Here is an 18,702-nt window from a genome sequence, read left to right on the forward strand (position 1 = left end):
CAATTCAGGGTATACCATTCGTGACTTGGATGAGAATGCAGCCACACATTCATAGAAGTTGTGGATGACCTGAAGCAGGGAGGCCTAACACACTGGATGACAAATGATTACAGAATAAATCTAAAATTCAATTTAACAGGGACCACTGAAGTCTTGTGGGCCTTCACTGGTGGCTCAGATGGTAAATAATCTGCGTGCAATGCAGAAGACCCAGGTTTGATCCCTGGATTGCGAAGATCCCCTGGAGAAGGAAATAGCTACCTATTCCAATATTCTTGCCTGGAGAATTCCATGGACAGAGGAGCCTGGCGGGCTATAATCCATGGGATTACAAAGAGTTGGACACAACTGACTAACACATACAAACACTGAAGTCTTGTAGTGGAGTTAAAATAAGAACAAGGTAAGAATTAGTTAAAAAAAAAATCATGTCTTAACTCTATCAATTATAATTGGAGAGTTGGTCATGTAGAATGCCAAGAAGCATGTTAGGTAAGGTCCATAAAACCTTTGGTGCTTCCCAGGTGGCACTAGTAGTAAAGAATCCACCTGTCAATGCAGGAGACACAAGAGACACAGTTTCGATCCCTGGGTTGGGAAGATCTCCTGGAGATGGAAATGGCAACCTACTCCAGTATCCTTGCCAGGATAATTCTATGGACAGAGGAGCCTGGCGGGCTGTAGTCTATGGGGCTGCAAAGAGTTGAACATGACTTAGCACACAAGACTCACTGAATTGAGTCCATGCTCACTTGCTCTTATAAAACCTTTGGGATAGCAAAGAAACTGGTCCTTATACTCTGCCAGTCAGTCCACATTTTTGGGTGGACAGTCTATAAGCAAAAAGGTGCCCAGTGGTCAGTGACTAAGTTCATAAGGGGACATGACACTGTTCGCTAAAGCAGGAAGTAGCTAAGATTCAGCAGCATGGAAGATAAAGGATGTAGAGGGGAAACTGATGAACATCTATCTTTAACTCTCTAAAGGGCTGGTATGTGGAAAAGAGATTCAACTTTTGTGGTTCTGCAGGAGGTACTCCAGAAAAGCATATTTCATTTTGGCATAAGGAAGAACTGACCATCAGTTTTCACCCTGTGAAACAGTAAATTCCAGGTTTCTGAGCATATAGGCAAAACTAGACAGTCACCAATGTCCGGATTGTTGTACAGCAGTTAGTTCATGCCTCTGGCAAGGAGCTATAACTGAGGTAAGCTCCAACTCCAAGGGTCTGACTTCTTGTTGCCTGTGGAACTGGTCGGGTTTGGGTTCCTAAAACCAAACAGTCCTCTAATATGTGATCATTCTTTGGCTTTCCTTTTGATGTGTATTTATTTACTATCAAATTCCATTTGAGGGGAAAAAAAGCAGTTCATCTTAACCAAGTTAGCCAAAGGTTAGGATAAAATTTCAAGAAGGTTTCAGAAGGCAACGTAAGTTATTTTAAATAAAGTGTCAGTGACGGATATAAAACATCTTCCAAGTTACAGTGTGTCATACTCTTGGGGATGTAAGTAGTATTTGATTTTCTGTTACAGATAATTTCCAATTAAAACAAAAAACAAACAAACAAAAAAAACTATTGCCAGCAAGGTTGAGGCAACAAAATGTTTTCCCTGTTGACCTAAAACAACATTCATACATCTTGAGAATTCCACATCACAGTAGCCCAGCAGACCATTTAAATCACCTCCATAGAGCTTAGGAAAGACTGATAATGGACTAAATTCACTCACACTTTAAATGATGCAAAGGATTTTCCTAACTGTAAATTATTCTTAGGCCTAAAGGACCTTTTGGCTTTTCTGCTTATTGACCCTCCGGTATTTTCATTGTAGAACAGAAATTAATAAAAATTCTGCTTTATCTAAGTAGACATACTCATGATCTGAAAGGATCCAAGAATACATGCTTATAGGAAAATACCCTTCAGTATTTGTAAGAATGACATCAAACAGTGAGCCAATGTGTACAGAAGTGCAACTGAGCTTTCAGGCCTTGATACTTGATCACTGCCACAGTATTTTAAGTATAATGAAGAATGTAGTGGTGTGATGGAATATAAAAAGAGTAAGAAAAATAGAAGTTTGAGATTTAATAGTTTGGTTTCCAACTAGAAGAAAACTTAAAAGCAAACAATCAAAAATTATTTCAAACTTTGAAAATGCAGAAGCAAATAAATATGCACCAAAAAGAAGTGAACCTGACAACAGAATTTGGAGTATTTGGAGCAACTGCACAATTGCCTTTAGAAGGAGAAACATTAGTGTGTGGCAACATAATTTGAACAACTTGGGAAACTAAGTTCCAGGGAGGGACTTTCACTGGGTAAAAATACTAAATCCAGTGTCTCATATAGTATATAATGTCAAATAATGTTTAAAGGCCAATAATTTTTTTTCTCTGACCTAGGTTGAGCTTAAGGGAAAAAAAGCATAATCCTAAACATGTGTTTCACCTCATATGGAATTTTGTCCTACCAATCTACACATTGAAAATGTATTTGTTTTAGGGACTTCTCTGATGGTCCAGTGGTTAAGAATCTGCCTTCCAATGCATGGAACATGGGTTCAATCTCTGGTCAGGGAACTAAGATCCCACATGCTATCAGGCAACTAAGGCTGCATGCTACAACTAGAGAGCTCTCGTACCAGAACTAGAGAGAAGCCCACACATCACAACTAGCGCAGCCAAAGATATGATAAAATAAAATTGTTAGAAGAAAATGTACTTGTTTTATAATTAAAAAAATAATTTTATTTGGCTGCACTGGGTCTTAGTTGCAGGGGATTTTTAGTTGCAACTTATGGGATCTAATTCCCTGACCAAGAACTGAATCCAGGATCCCTGCATTGAGAGCACGGAGTCTTAGACACTCGACCACCAGGGAAGTCCTTATAAGTTATTTTAATAGTCTGATGAGCTACAGCATCACAAAAAATAATTAAAACAGTATCCCCATTGCCGCATTTCCTGTCTCATGAGAGTGTCTAAGAATATTTAAAATTTTGTATTTTTAACACACTGTTTTTCAAGGTGTCAAACTAACAACTGACAAGTCTTCTTCCAATCAAGGAGCCACAAACTTGGGGCATTTGGTCAGCTTGTGATATTTGTGAGCAAGGTCCACAGCCTTCCGTCCTTGCTGAAAGGGGAAAGACCACAAAATTAAATTCCAGTGATTTCCCATTTTCTTAACTCCATTGAAAAGGTAATTTATTTCTTCTTTGGTAAAGTTTTTACGAATTCTTCTTTTCTCTGTAATTAATGAGAATTGTAGAATATATTAGTACTTGCTAAAAAAAAAGAGATCTTCTTGAGAATCAAATAAAAACTTATTCTAAGGATATGGATTATACAGTGAGAAAACTTCATGCCTGGGCTACTCATCATATGAAAATACACTTCAAATGAAAACAAACAAACAATCTCTGAGTGCCTACTATCAACCTAGATGCTATCACTGTGATCTCTAATAACTGTAACTTAATCTTATGATAAGAAACACAAAATTTTATAAACATTTGGTTGTTAACTCTTTCAACATTCCTGTGAGGACAGTTAACCACTTACCTGTCTTACAGCTACAGTCTTCCCAAAGGGCTCCATAACTTCATAGAAAAGGATATCAATACTTGTTACTTTAATTATCATGCTTGATTAATATTTTTAAAGGATTAAGGGTCTTTTTTGAAATTTGACTTAAGGAACATATTCATCACCTATATGAGGGCTAGCTTGATTAAAACTCAAAAAAAAAAAAAATGGGCTATACAAGGAGGAAGTTTTATCTGGTTTTTAGGGGTAATTCCTCCAACAGAAAGAATACACAGGTGATATCCGTAAACAAGTATTTTCTAGTCATGACTACCAGGAAGTAGTCCTCCTTAAGGTTTTCATTCCATTGTGAATGCTGATGAGGAGGAGTTTTTGTATTTCCAATTAAGGCTGCTATTCACTCTAGTAGGACCTGGAATAACAGCTGGGACAACCTTAGAAAATCTTGCCCTTGCAGGTCAGGACTGTTAGTCCATCTCTCCTAAGACAGGAGCCACAGTTCAGATCTCTTAAATCAGAAGAGAAAAGTCTTAGCAGCAGAAGGCCAAGAAATCAATGAAATAATGTCTAATTATTACCGAACGGTATTGCTTAGAATGCGAGATCCATGAAGACTGGGATTTTTGTCTGTTTCAATCACCATTATGTCCCCAGTGCCTAAAATTGTGTCAGACACACGGGAGGTGATCAATAAATATTTGTTGACAGAAAAAAAAGTTACTACTGGTAAAAACTTTTAAAAAATTTATCACTGGGACTTCCCTGGTGGTACAGTGGATAGGAATCCACCTGCCAGGGCAGGGGACACGGGCTCGATCTGTGGTCCGGGTAGATCCCACATGCCTCAGCGCAACTAAGCCAGTGTGCCACAGCTGCTGAGCTCGCATGCTGCAACCACTGAAGCCTGTGTGCCTAGACTCTGTGTTCCCCAAGAGAAGCCACCTCAATGAGAAGCCCATGTATTGCAATGGAGTAGATCCCGCTCTCCGCACAACTAGAGTGCCTGCACACAGCAACAAAGATGAAGAGCAACCAAAAATAAAATAATACATATTTAATATATTAAATATATTTTAAATATAAAATTTATATATATACATATAAATTTTAAAAAATCTCATCAATGAAGTTACTTCTTTTAGGTTTACTGGGAAACTGTAGTTCTCCGAGAAATAGATGATTTCAATTTCACTTGCTAAATGATCTCAAAACTCTATAATCAGAACTAGATGGGTTATTATATCATTCAGGATATTGGGTCTTGGGGTTGTTCATGTAGAGCCCATCCCCACTTTTCCACTGCAGTTGCCATTTCACTGACTTCTAACTTAAATTAACATCTGTGCCCAACTCCTCAAAGGTTTCCGCAGCAGAGCAGTGGGCAGCCTAGAAGGGGAAACAGCTCTCTACACCACAAGACTCCCTTCTGTGGCTTCTTTAGTGCTCTTTTTTATACTGATTGGGCATTAGAAGAAAGCAAGGGGAAGAAAATAGTAGGGAAAAGTAGGCAAGAAGACTCAGTTTTAGACTTATTTTTCAATCCATCCTAAAAAAGCCTTGTCCCCAAGACTCTTAAATACTTAGATGCTGCAATGGTCCCTTCTCAAAAGAATAGTCTCAAATTTGAGTGTAACCTATAACCAAATGAAAGGTAATGAATGTCTCTAGTATGAAAGGGAAATTTATTAACAGGAGAAAACAGTACATCAAATATTCCTGGCCTGCCTGTAAAAGAGATATGGATGCATACTAAGTCGCTTCAGTCGTGTCCCACTCTTTGTGATCCCATGGACTGTAGTCTGCCAGGTTCCTTTGTCCATGGGATTCTCCAAGCAAGATTATTGGAGAGGGTCGCCATGCCCTCCTCCAGAGGATCTTCCTGACCCACATCTCCTGCCTTGGCAGGCAGGTTCTTTACCACTAGTGCCACCTGGGAAGCCCTATAAGAGATATAAGACCAATCTAATCACCACCTCCTCAAGATGCCTAAATTTGAAAAACAGCAGGCCAACTTATTATTTAACTAAGCAGTTCTAACCGACAAAAAAGATGTAGGTGTTTATGAGTTGAAAATGATCCTAACAGTATTTAGGATCCCTCTGTATAATCAATATATAGGAATAATTATGTATATTTCATGAGGTTCTGCAAATGACTTTACTATGAAAAATGATTATCAAATATTTTTTAGTTGTTTTATATTTGCTTTTAAGACATGTTGGTGAAGAAATTCTGTTGTTAATTTGATGCCAACTCCTTGTCAAAGACAAGATTTCCAACTGCAACATTTCTATGGAAAAATATCTATTTTCTAACACTTTCTACAGAAAATATTACTTCAAAAAGTGGGTTACCCTATACTGGTACTGCACTTAATTTATATGCAGAAATTTTAATCTTGAAAAAGGCCCAGTTATAAAAAGTAAATTTGAAATTTCTTTCAAGATTTTGGCAGTGAAAATGGCCAAACAAAAGTGAGTGGCAAAATGTTTCCTAGATGGATCAAGTCCAGACCTCTTCACAATAAATAACAGAGTGGCTCTATAGTTACTAATGGCTATTAATTTCTAGGTTACTTTGACAAGTAATATACTCAATTGCTTACTCTTATTCTGCAGGTACTAATTCCAAACAAACAGAAGAAAATGGTAACGTTCTTTAAGTCTCATGATAAATTTGAAATGGTGATAAACCTGAACTGTCAACCCTGTAGTTTAATAAAACCTCCTATAAGTTAACTCATAGTCTGAGAAGTATATTAATTTTTAAGCAGGGATCTAAGCTTTATACTATTTGTCTTTCAATTTTGATTATTTGAAGTAATCAAATAATAGATGGTTTTGGTTTATAGATGTAAACCAAAATCTTCTGCAAAACCTTTCTGAAGCACTTGTGCATAGGAGAATAACTTTATTCTTAAAACAAAAATGTGATCCAGAGGAATGAACTGGGGGTTCTGGAGAAAGACAAACTTGCATTTGAATCTAAGTTCTGCCATTTGCTCACTGGCAAATTTTGGCTATTCAGGGCTTTTCCTATTGTTATGCAACCTAAAAGAAAAGAAAGTAAAGTGGAAATAAAATAATACCTTATCTTACAATTTTATTTTATGAAATAAAGGAAATAATATCCGTAAAACACCTAATACATAATGAGTTCTTAATAAATGTTGTTTTCTCCTGCTCCTTCCCCAACTAGAAAGCAAGAGATGAGCGAGTGGCATGAGGAAGGGAGGAGGGAAACCTCTTTTCTCAGGAAATATGACTCTTATCAGAGCCAAGGGTTATTATTTAGAAGCCATTAATGATGTGACTGAGAACAAACATTGAACTGTTCCGTTTCAGGAATATATTAAATTTATATTTATTTAAAAATTAAGTATATTCACTTATTCTTCCAGGGGTAGTAGATTCACTACTGAGTTGATGTCTTCTACGTGGGGTCAGCAGAATTTCTGAAAAATACGAAAACATTTAGCCTACTTAGAATATTAATCTGAGTAGTATCACATCAATTCCATTAGTATGATATTTCCTTTTTTCCCCTTCTAATGGGAATCCTTAGGTGGATTAGGAAGAATTTCTAAACCACCAGAGACTAAATCTACTCCCTGGGAACATTTTAAATCATAGCTGCTCAGAGACAGATTTTCTTTTCAACACTTTTTGTACCCTTTAGCTTTTAATATATTTAACGTTCTAGATCATAGTTCAGAAGGTACAGTCATTAATTACAGTTTTAAAACTGCTGAATTAATTACTTTTGTTACAGATAAGTGATTTCCTTAGTTCACTTTTATATCTGTCTTCAGCTTCCACAATGACTTTGTGACGATCACATTGGTATGGGCAACAGCGCAAGAGCTTGCTAAAATTTCGACTATTCAGAGATTTTCCTACTGCTATGCAACCTAAAAGAAAACAAATTAAAATGATGCATAGATGTTATAAAAAATTTAATAACAAATTTATGAAAGCAAATATCTTTATGATGGTAACTGAAGTGAAATCAGAAAATTAATTATAAATACATTACGAAACTCAAAGCCACATCATATGAAAGAGTAAAGACAACATATACAATACAGGGAAACGAGTGTTGCCACAGAGGTGTAAACACTTATGGTGATATAGGAAAGGGGCGTCTAGCTTGGTCTAATTCTGAGCAGGAACCACTGTCAGGGAAGATATCCAAAAGAAATGACCTTTAAGCTCAGTCATCTTTTTTTTTTTAAATATTATGGAACACTTCAAATACATGAGAATCAATGGAAAAGAATAATGAACCACCATGTAACTAGCATCTAGCTTCAACTATTCTTAACTCAAGGCCAATCATATTTTATCTCCTACCTACTCAGCTCTGCCTTCCTGTACACACTGGATTATGAAGCCTGGAAGTTGCATTTGAGTATTATTTCATATTCATTCTTAACAGATAAGAACTCTTTTAAAAAAGTACTTATTTTGTCTTATTTCTTTAAATGGAAAAACCACTATCACACCTAAGAAAATTATGCTTAATATAATCTAATATCCAGTCAGTGCCCAAATTTCCCCATCATTTTAAAACTTTCTCTTTATGGTCAGTTTATTTGAATCATGATTCAAACAAGGTTGACCATTACATTCAGCTGATATGTCTCTTGAGTTTCTTTTAATCTATCACTTCTCCTCTCTTACTCTTTGTCATTTGCCTATTGGAGACACCAGGTCATTTGTAATGTGCAATTTCCCAAAATTGGGGTTTTGCTGATTACATCCTAGTTGTATCCTTTAAAATGTTCCTATGTGCCCAAGAAACTGTTAATTAGATCTAGATGACTGATCAGATTCAGATTAAGTTGTTTTTAGTAGAATTCCTCACAGGCAGTAGTGTGGACTTCTAACTGTATCGTATTAACAGACACATAAAGTCTATCTTTTTTAAAACGTTAACATTGATCAGTAGCTTCAGGTAATGTTAGCCACATCCATACATTATAAGGTACTCTATCTGCCTGTTGCCTAAAGGAAAAGTTAGCCAGACAGAAAGTTGGCAGGGATGAGGACATTTTAAGCACAAAGAACACGTGCAAAAGCACAGAAGAGTGAGAAAGTGTAGTGTGTTCAGACAATCATAGGTGTCGTGTGTGACTGGAGTATAAGGTATGAGAGAAGTGTGGGAGAAAAGTTGAGGCTGATAAGGGTTGCCAAGGGTCAATCAACAAGAGTCTTGAGAACCATCCTAAGGATTTTTAGCCATCTTCAAGTCAATGGGAGAACTGACGGATATTTACCAAGCAGGGATATGATGTAATTTGTCTAAGAGAAAGCTCAGCTGAAAGTAAGAGAATCAGTTGAGGGGTAACTTAAATAGTCCAGAAAACAAATGAGGGGATTCTGAAATACAACATTTGCTGAGAGAAGGCAGAGATTTCTGAGGTAAAATTGATGAATAATGAGCTATTAGGGTAAGACAGACGTTTAGGACAACGCGCAATTGTGATGGATCGAATGGTAGGGTCTGGAATAAACACAGCACATTTCTGGTAGAACAAATGTGCAGTAAAATTTTACAAGTGGAAGCAGAACAAAATTCCACACAATTTTGAAAGCCAGGCAGAAAGTTTGATTTGGTGAGTTACAGAGAAGCACTGAGGGTTCTTTACCCTGGTAACATGATAAAAAGCACATGAAGAAGAGAAGTTAATAGCAATATGCATGACTTGGGGGTTGGTGAGACTTGAGACTGAAAGACAGCTAGAGTTGCTGGAGTAATTGAGGCATGAAGGAAAAGAGGCCTGTGTGGGAAAGAAAGAAAGAACCAAATCTGATAGACTGGAAATAGGGGATGTAAGGAGAAAAGATAGTTATAGATGACTCAATGTTTGATATCTGGGGGGCCAGAAGAATAGTGACAATATTAATAAAAATGAAGACGCTGGAGGGAGGGAAGTTTAAGAGGGAGAAAGTTGTTGTGTTTTTAATATATTAAACTTGAAATAACAAGATATTAAAGTGAGTATGTCCCGGATACAGCTGGAAATGGCAGAATGTGGCTCTAACCCAAGGTACAAGTGAAGTGTGGAGATACAGATTTGAAAATCATTGGTAAAATGAGAGATGATACCACAGAAGTATATGTTGCAGCAGAGTTGAGTAAGTGCTGTAGATTATTTTAGTGGGGAAAATATCTGCAGAAATTTGGCAGGAAGAGAAAGGTCAAGGAATAACAGATGGCTCAGTAGTAGAGAATCTGCCTGCCAATGCAGGAGACACAGACATAGGTTCAATCCCTGGTTAGGAAGATCCCCTGGAGGAAATGGCATCCCACTCCAGTATTCTTGCATAGGAAATTCCATGGACTGAGGAGCCTAGCAGGCTATAATCCTGCAAAGAGTTGGGCACGACTGGCGGAAGACAGAAGAATAGTAGTATTTTGAGCCTACTGTGGAATAGCTTCAATTTTCTCCAAAGGGTAGAGTGCAACAATAAGAGTAAACAAAGAGCAAATACTTGGATATGAAGGAGAAGAAAGGATGGAGTAAGCACTGAGGACCCTGAAGAAAAAAGAAATAATGGGACATGGAATACTAGAAAAACTTATAAATTTACTATAAATATAAAAATAGACAATTAATGCCTATGATTTTCAGAACATAATCCAGAATATATACCTATTTATTGACTCTTTGAAAATACAAAAAATGTTTACCTTACTCAGTAAAGCTAAACTTATAGATGGTGACAAAAAGAGAACAAGGTAATTTTTAAAAACTATTAGCTGTGTTGACTCATATGAACAAATATTGGGAACACAGGCTACTGTAGATAAAACGTATTAATTTGAGTTTTTTATGACACCCAAGATTGTTATTTCTCCAAAGGGAATGAAGTCTAAATCACACTGGTAGAACTATTACAAATTCTGGTTAACTTATGTCATATAAACTTTAATTATGAAACAATTACAATTAAAAAAATACTTACCTGAGCATCTATACCTCAACATTTTGGAACAATTGTCTGTTTCTAGAAAACTGATGACTTCTTTATTTATTATATCTGAACATAATGTAAATGGATCTGGAGAAAAAATTGCAAAATGCAAGGTATTTTTGATTAGTAAAAAGTATGTGACATTTACAAGATTTATTAATTCTGAAAATTTTCATAAACTGTAGCCCAGGACTACACATCCAGTCATCCTAGTGGATAAACAGAAAGGTTCTGGATATTAACAAAAGGTGACTGAAGCACTTCGTTTAGAAAGAGAGGTAAAGGCATGGCTTGTATGTTAGAGAGAAGATACACCAATGTACATTTTTAGCTATATTAATCACCTGAATATGTTCAACAATCAAAGAAGAAACATTTTTAGTCATACCTGTTACTGGTAATTGCTGCTTTGTGTTTTTGGCAATAGGAGTTGGGTGTTTAAAAAGTTGGTCTCTAAAAGAAAATAGACACAAGATTACTATAAGTAAACATTGGTGTGTGAACAAATGTTTCTATATAAGCAGAGTTTGGCAGACAGAAGGAGCTGGAACCAGGATCTACTGAAACCCACCAAATTCTGCCAAAGTATGGTACGCAGCAGTTACATACAACCTTGTTTCTAAAAGTGGAGTTAACTATTATATATAAATAGATGATAAGGGCCTACAGTATAGAATGGGGAACTATATTCAATATCTTGTAGTAATACGTAATGGAAAAGAATCGGAAAAAGAACAGTAAGTAATCACTGCTGTGCAGCTGAAACACAGTAACTACAACATCAACTCTACTTCAATTTAAAAAAAAGTGAGAGTTAAACAAGACTCCAAACAGCAACAATACTGATATCAGCAGAAACATGGGGGGGAAAAGAGGAAAATAAGAAAGAAGAAAAGCAAAAAAAGAGGAAATAACAAATTCAGTGGGCCAGAGGGCAAGAAGGCTGGCCCAAGAGCATATCTCACTAATTCCCAATTCTACATCCCTAAGAAATCAAGTTAAAAGTACATGGTTTGGAAAAGGAAAAAGGGAATGTGATGATATAATCCATCTTTCTAACACTTGTTTTACCCTGCAACCTCCCAAAACATAGCAGCATCCTCTTCAGTCTCCCTCATAGTCCAGTAACTATCAGAAGAGCAGAACACAAGAAAGGTTCTAGGAAGAAAGGTTGTGATTCCAGGTCCAGTCCCGTAGGCTACCCGTGAGGGAGAAAGAACATGTACTGGAGAGGCGGTACAGGGGACAAATGAAAATGTAAGCCCAAACCAGATCTTAATCACACCTCACCGCCATTTATCAAATTAAACTTACAAACTGGCTTTTGCCAAATTGCTGATTGATTATCAATATGTGTATCATTATTTCAGCTATAGACATTCAGTTTAAGTTTTCTGAGTATCCCTTCTAAAATTCAAATCTGGTTATGCCATTTGATTTAAAATTATCAATGGCTCCTTATACCTTATAAGTTAAAAGAGAAAATCTTGAGTATGACATGCTAGACCCTAGATGAACTGGCCAAGACTGTCCCGTCCAAACCCTTTTCCCAAAACTTCCTACATTAGGTTCCTTCCCAAAACCATGTTTTATCATTTCTATATCCCAGTGCTTAGGAGTATAGCACATTGTACTACTACACGCACACACACACACAAATGCTGAATAAATAAGTAAAATAAAAGTTAGAAACAATTATTAAATTATACCTTGACTGAGAAACAAAGTTATTTTTTTCAGAAGTTGTTTCTTCACATAGGTTTTGTTTGCAGCTTGAATTGGCTGTACATAAATTCTTATTTTGACCACTCTCCCTATAACAAGCATTAACTGGATTTGCACTCCTTAACACCACCTTCACTTGATCATCATTTGTACATGCTTTAGACAGGACTTTATGGGACTTAGAACCATGCAGCTTTCTAGCCTGGCTTTTATCTTTATCTTCTGCTTTGGGAACACCACCGCTGCTATCCGCGTGGAGGTGTTTCAGTGTATCTTGAATATTTATGTTCATAGATGAAACATTATTCTTATAATTCTCTCCTTGTACATTTTCCTATAATATAGAAATAAGTAAATAACTTCAAAATAATCATGTTTTATAATCCAAATTACACTCCCTTTAAATAATGCATAAAAAGTTTATGACTGTCAATAGAATAATACATTATAAAAGATGAAGTTTACATTAGGGAGAAAGGGGAGAATATTTATTAAATGATTTGGGGACTTTTGGGTAGTCAGATGGGAACATATATCTCACGATTTACACAAAAATAAAGTCAAAATAAGCTATGTATGAATAGATTCAAGCAGTTCAAACACCTGTTGTTCAAGGGACAACTATTACTTCTCCATTTTTTCTCTTTCTCAAACCCTTACTATATAAATGATAGATCTCGTGACTCTATCTTCCATGTCTCTTATTTTTTGAGTCATTATTTCCACCTTTTTAAACATCTATTTTAAGCTGCTTTACGGTTGTGGCACCTAGGCTTCTCTGAAGCTGTAGAGAGCAAGGTTCTGGAGTGCCTGGGCTCTGCCATCTGCAGCAGGAAGGCTCTCTAGACGTGAAGGCCAGGCTTAATGCCCCCACGGAATATGGGATCTTAGTTCTCTAACCAGGAATCGAACCTGCATCCATTGCATTGGAAGGCGGACTCTTAACCAATGGACCACCAGGGAAGTCCTTCATTTTCACTTTTTAAAAATATTTTTTTTCTGTGTTCAAGGATGATTCCTCAAGTATTACTATTGAATTTTAAATTTAAAACCATAAAAATAAAAAGTAAATATGTATGAAAAATGTTTTACCCTCCAACCTCTATTATTAAAAAAATTTTGAAAAAAGTTCTGTATTATTTGAAACAAAAAAGCCAACCTCATTTCCTTCTGTTTCAAGTTCTTCTATTCTGTGTAAAATTTCCTTTGCTTTCTTCCAGTAATCTTCAAGATTCTTCTCTTTCATATTTATGTCCTTTAAATGCTCTTCATTTTTATCAAAAGAATATTCTCCTAGACTTAGAGATAACTTCTCAGCTTTGTAAAATGGAAAAAAAATAGTGAGTTTATCCATTACTAGAAATGTTATTTGAACACTTTAAATAAGGACAAACTCATATCCCACAACCCCTTCTCTAAATTTTGCACATCCAAACCATCTTAACTGCCTAATTGGTACTGAAAATAAGTGGAAAGAAAGTGCTTGGCAGAAGTTGAGGACCCGAAGAGTCATAAAATAGACTTTACTTTTCGGAATTATAGGGAAAAAATAGCATGAAAATATGTTATACCAGACATATAAACATGCTCAAGTTTATGGATACTGGTTTTAAAGTATTTTTTTTAACACATGTGGATTATAGGTTCCTTCCTATAATTTAAAAATTTTTTTACATATTGTGGCTGCAATTTTTCTTTCAAAAGACCAAACTCCTTTTCATGGCTATTTCCTCAATGCTCCAGCCATCAATTCTTGGATGCACCAGGTTCTTTCCTCTCACAGGACCTTTGGGCCTCACTTGCTTATGCTTGAGACACTGGACCAAGACAAACTCCCTTCTTTTCACCTAATTAACTCTACATTCAGATCTCAGGTGAAGAATCACTTCCTCCCAAAGCCTGTTCTGCTCCAAGTCTAGGTCAGCGTCTTTTATTACAGGTTAGGATCTGTGCTCCATCCACTCTTAACCTTTGCATTAATTTATAATAATATATTCATTTACTTCATATTTCTCTAGTTAAACTAAGTTCTATGAGCACATAGACTGCTATATCTTATCACTGTCTCCCTTAAGCCTAGCACAGTGCCTGGCAAATAAGAGGCACTCAAATATTTTTTAAATAAATAAATGAACATACTTTATATTATGATTTAATCCTAAGTCACCTGTAGCCCTCAGATTTAAGTTCTAGAACTAAATCTGTCCACAGTGCATTAAATAAGTGAATTATCTATACTGCTGCTCCCTTCCATAGAAGTTTTTTATATGCTGTAATACTCTAGTTGTCATGTCAAAATTATATAGTCTACTTTTCAAATGTAAGAAGAGGCTGGGAGCTAAAGGGGCTTGGTTCATCAAAGCAGATATAAATTCCCTTTCAAAAACTTTGGTAGGTTTTTTTTTTAAGTAATAGTAAACTTACTAATTTTTTTGCAGTTGTGAAGCACGAAAGTGGCAGCTTTGTTTAGTTCCTCACTCTGAGATTCAGTTAAGGCTTGTATCATGAGTGGAAGGCCATTGTTTTTAAAAAAATCATACTGATTTTCCTCTGGAAAACACATCAAAAATTAAAGTAGAAAATAGTTATTTCATCTTTTTTTTGGCCATACCATGGGGCTTACGAGATCTTGGTTCCCCAACCAGAGATCGAACTGATAGTGAAAGTGCCAAGTCCTAACCCAAGACCACCATGAAATTCTGAGAGTTATTTTATCTTAAACTATATGCATGAGGTCATAATTCTTTCTTGTGATAATTATGAACATAGTTCAAATTTAAAAATACAGAAAAACAAAGTTTCAAAAGTATTTTCAATCTAGAAAATAATCTACTTACATAAGATACCTAAGTCTCATAAGTTATAATCTGTGAAATACAGCCACAGAGTAGTGTCATATCTCATAAGAGTAAATGAACTGTCCTCACTTGGTTTAAAAAAAGGGTTAGTTGCCAATTATACCGCAATTAAAAAATAAAAATTAAGAATTTTAAAGGTATAGTAAACCCTAAATTATATACAGGTGAAGAGAAAGTATAGAGAAATAAATGAATGGAGAGAATGGAAAATGAGGGAAGAGAGAGAAGCAAGAAAGCACGAAGAAAGGGAAGTGGAAACATGGGAGGAGGAGAGAGAGAAAAGTAAAGAAGGTTAGAAAGGAGGCAAGTGAACAGGGGAACAATGGCAGGAAACTAGAGAGGGAAAAAATGAAAGGGGAAGAGAAAAATAGGAGAGAATGAAAAGTAGCGAAAGAAAGATAGAACTTTTGAAGGCTTTCAACAAGGGAGAACAGGATCATATCTGTGCAGCAATCTGAGGAGTAGAATGAAAAAACGGAGACAGAAGGAAGAGGACACAAGGACGACTCTTGCAAAAACACTGATGAAAGATGTTGAGGGGCTGAGGGCGTAAATTGGGAAAGTAGCACTGGAATTGAGCAGAAGATGCTAAGGAAGGATAAACAGATGTATTAGTAGAACCACAGGTCTTAGTGACTGACTGAATACCATGGATGAAGAAGAATGAGGCCCAATGATTGGCTGAGGGACTAGGAGAAAGGCAACAGTACTTTTAAGCTGGGAGGAAATAACAGTGTATTTCCACTCTACTGTTTTAATAAACATGCTAAGTAAATCCAGTACTTACCACAATCCTCTGTACAATGACCAAGAGTAAGTATGACACTAAATTTTTCTCCTGAATCCAGACTGTCAAGAAGCAGCAATGCCAGAAGTTTTGAAACAATGTGGTACTTGGATAATACAACACCAAAAGTAGCTTAAAAAGGGGAAAAAAAAGAACAAGTACAAACTTACAACTTATCCCTACCTATACATATTTTCCAGATATTACATATACTATTTTTCAGATCTTATCCTGGGAGAATGATATTATGTAGTATCTAAAATTCACATCTCATATAACATGCAATATATATGTATGACTATAAACAAATGCATTATAATAACATGGAGGCTTATAAAGCTCTCATTAATTCCTCTTCCCATACTAAAGACATTATACTAAAGCAAATTTTTTGAAGAATGCTTTCTGCTAAGTTGTCCTATATAGTGTTATGAATATGAAGTAATAATACTACCTTCCCTAAAAGCTGCTTGCTCTCATCTTACATACCTTGTCTTATCTAGACTGACAGTATAGATCTTCCTATGTAATCAATTCCTGCCTGTCATTGAAATACACTACTAACTGGTCATGGTTCTATTGATGTTAATGATGCAGTGAAGCATACTTGAATCTATACTGAGATGTGAAAAATTCAGGGAGTCTACCATTTTAAACTACACTTCTCATGGGGTTTTTTTTGCAGTTTTTAAAAACAGAGTTCAGAGTCTAACAGTCCTGATAGCAACAAAAGGGTTGTGAATTCCTCAGAGGACTATGTCATAATCATTTTTTTACCTCTAGAGCTTACATAGAGCCTAGCACATAACTGAATTTTTAAAAAATGATCTACCATGTTTTTTCAGTTATTCATGAATGTCAAGAACTGCTTATTACAAAGATTTGTGGACTATCATTCTTCAGTATTTGTACATGTGAGAAACAGCCATGAGTTCTAGTCTGGTTCGGCCACTCGCTCATTAGGGTAGGATAAGTCCAACTCATACTTACCAGATAAGAGGCATACCTTAATTCTTTATGTCATTTTTAAAAATCTATAGCCATGAGTTCTAGTCTGGTTCGGCCACTCGCTCATTAGGGTAGGATAAGTCCAACTCATACTTACCAGATAAGAGGCATACCTTAATTCTTTATGTCATTTTTAAAAATCTATAGCCATGAGTTCTAGTCTGGTTCAGCCACTCACTAGTTGTGGTAGGATAAGTCCATCTCATACTTACTGGATAGAGGCATACCTTAATTCTTTATTTCATTTTTTAAAATCTATAAATTAGGCTTTCCATTCCCTATGTCTCCAAAATGTCCCTTGATTTCTCATCTAATCTTTTTCATTTAATGCTGCTTTTTAAGTGAAACAAAGATTTAGGACTGACAGGCTTTTCTCTTGATTCTGTCATCAAACCTGAAATCAGAAGACCTAGATTTGAATCCTTAGGGACGTCATAACCTCCATGAGAAAATGAGGAGTTGGACTAGATAATTTCTAGGTTTCTCTCCCACTTATGTGAAACTAGAAGTCCAATCCATGCTTGTGTTCAATCTACCATTTCAACACTCGCCATGCTAAATTCAAACAAAATGCAACTGTGGAAAAATTACTAAGCATTTTCACTCACGATTATCAGCAATGCATGCATCCACTGTCTTTGTCACCACCACCGCAAGCTTAGCACTAAAAGGAGTCTTGTGTGAATCAGATTCCAGTTGCACAAGAACTTGAGACAATACATCCAGTCCACCCACAGATATAAAGTATTTCTGTACACAAGCTTAAGGAATAAAGTAGCAGAACTATTAATACTTCAAATAAGACAAGGATATGGTTTCATTAAATTAACTTGTACTAAATATAATATTAACTTGACTTTTAAAAATACTTACTAAAAATCCCAAAATTATAGAATGAAAAATCTAATCCTTACCTGTGCATATACATAATCACAAGATTGATTCTATTTACTTATATAAGAAACTCATTTCAACATAGTACAACCATATGTATAGTACAGTACTTCTCTCTTGTATGTTAGACATCTCATTTCATTGATCAAGAACTGGTAAATTTTGCAAGAATGGTATTAAACTCAAGTCCTACAAGAGCTATAGATTCATTCATTTAGCTTGGTATTACAACTAGCAAGTTGCCTATTTTCTGAATTCCAAAATAACTCATTCCTCAGATTGGCTAAATCAACAAAAAGGTAATATAACTGTTTCAAAAAAACTCACATATTTCATCCATCTTATTTAAGTAAGCCTAATTCTTTTACTTCTTAGAGCATAAGAGTATAACATATTACTGAGAGTCATAACAACTATTCCAAGCAAAGATTCAATGACAGATATATTTTTTAAAAGCCTTCAGTCTTTTATTCCCCTGTTGAAAATGATTCTGATGGGAAAGTACCCCATGGGTCTGTGCATTCAATAGTCTCTATAGCCCCTATCCCAGCAGGGGACATATAACAAATGGATATATGGGCTAATGATTATAATTCTGTGATAAACCTTCTTCCTGGTCTACCCTAGAACCACAAATTGAGCCAGGATGATTTAAACATAAAAAGTACTTTTTATATTAAAATTGTTTAATAAAATACAAAGCTCTTAATCTAAAAAAAATCATGTTCAAAAATTTCTACATCTGGGAACAGACTGTTAGAAAATGTTATTTAAGGATATGTAAACATTTTTAGTTTCTCCAGTTTCCCTGTGGCTTAGATAGTAAAGAATCTGCCTGCAGTGTGGGAGACCTGGGTTCTATCCCTGAGTCAGGAAGATTCCCTGGAAAAGGAAA

General features: G+C 35.8%; 1 protein-coding gene across 3 annotated transcripts in view; it reads right to left on the reverse strand.

The window, feature by feature from the left end:
• Positions 1 to 2,650: 2,650 nt before the first annotated feature.
• Positions 2,651 to 18,702, reverse strand: part of TERB1 (telomere repeat binding bouquet formation protein 1) — a 32,530-nt gene continuing 16,478 nt past the window's right edge. The window contains exons 10-19 of one of the 3 annotated variants that reach the window (XM_065925469.1): positions 17,522 to 17,674; positions 15,906 to 16,037; positions 14,685 to 14,810; positions 13,420 to 13,577; positions 12,245 to 12,594; positions 10,924 to 10,988; positions 10,527 to 10,622; positions 7,316 to 7,465; positions 6,944 to 7,009; positions 2,651 to 3,255 (exon numbers count right to left, since the gene is read on the reverse strand). In XM_065925469.1, the coding sequence (XP_065781541.1) occupies positions 3,068 to 3,255; positions 6,944 to 7,009; positions 7,316 to 7,465; positions 10,527 to 10,622; positions 10,924 to 10,988; positions 12,245 to 12,594; positions 13,420 to 13,577; positions 14,685 to 14,810; positions 15,906 to 16,037; positions 17,522 to 17,674 (1,484 nt within the window). In that variant the 3' untranslated portion in view covers positions 2,651 to 3,067. The remainder of the gene's footprint in view (positions 3,256 to 6,943; positions 7,010 to 7,315; positions 7,466 to 10,526; positions 10,623 to 10,923; positions 10,989 to 12,244; positions 12,595 to 13,419; positions 13,578 to 14,684; positions 14,811 to 15,905; positions 16,038 to 17,521; positions 17,675 to 18,702) is intronic. The other 2 variants (XM_065925470.1, XM_065925471.1) reach the window with 2 other exon arrangements.

The sequence above is a fragment of the Muntiacus reevesi genome, chromosome 2, assembly GCF_963930625.1.
Source record: "Muntiacus reevesi chromosome 2, mMunRee1.1, whole genome shotgun sequence".
In the NCBI taxonomy this organism is placed as follows: domain Eukaryota; kingdom Metazoa; phylum Chordata; class Mammalia; order Artiodactyla; family Cervidae; genus Muntiacus; species Muntiacus reevesi.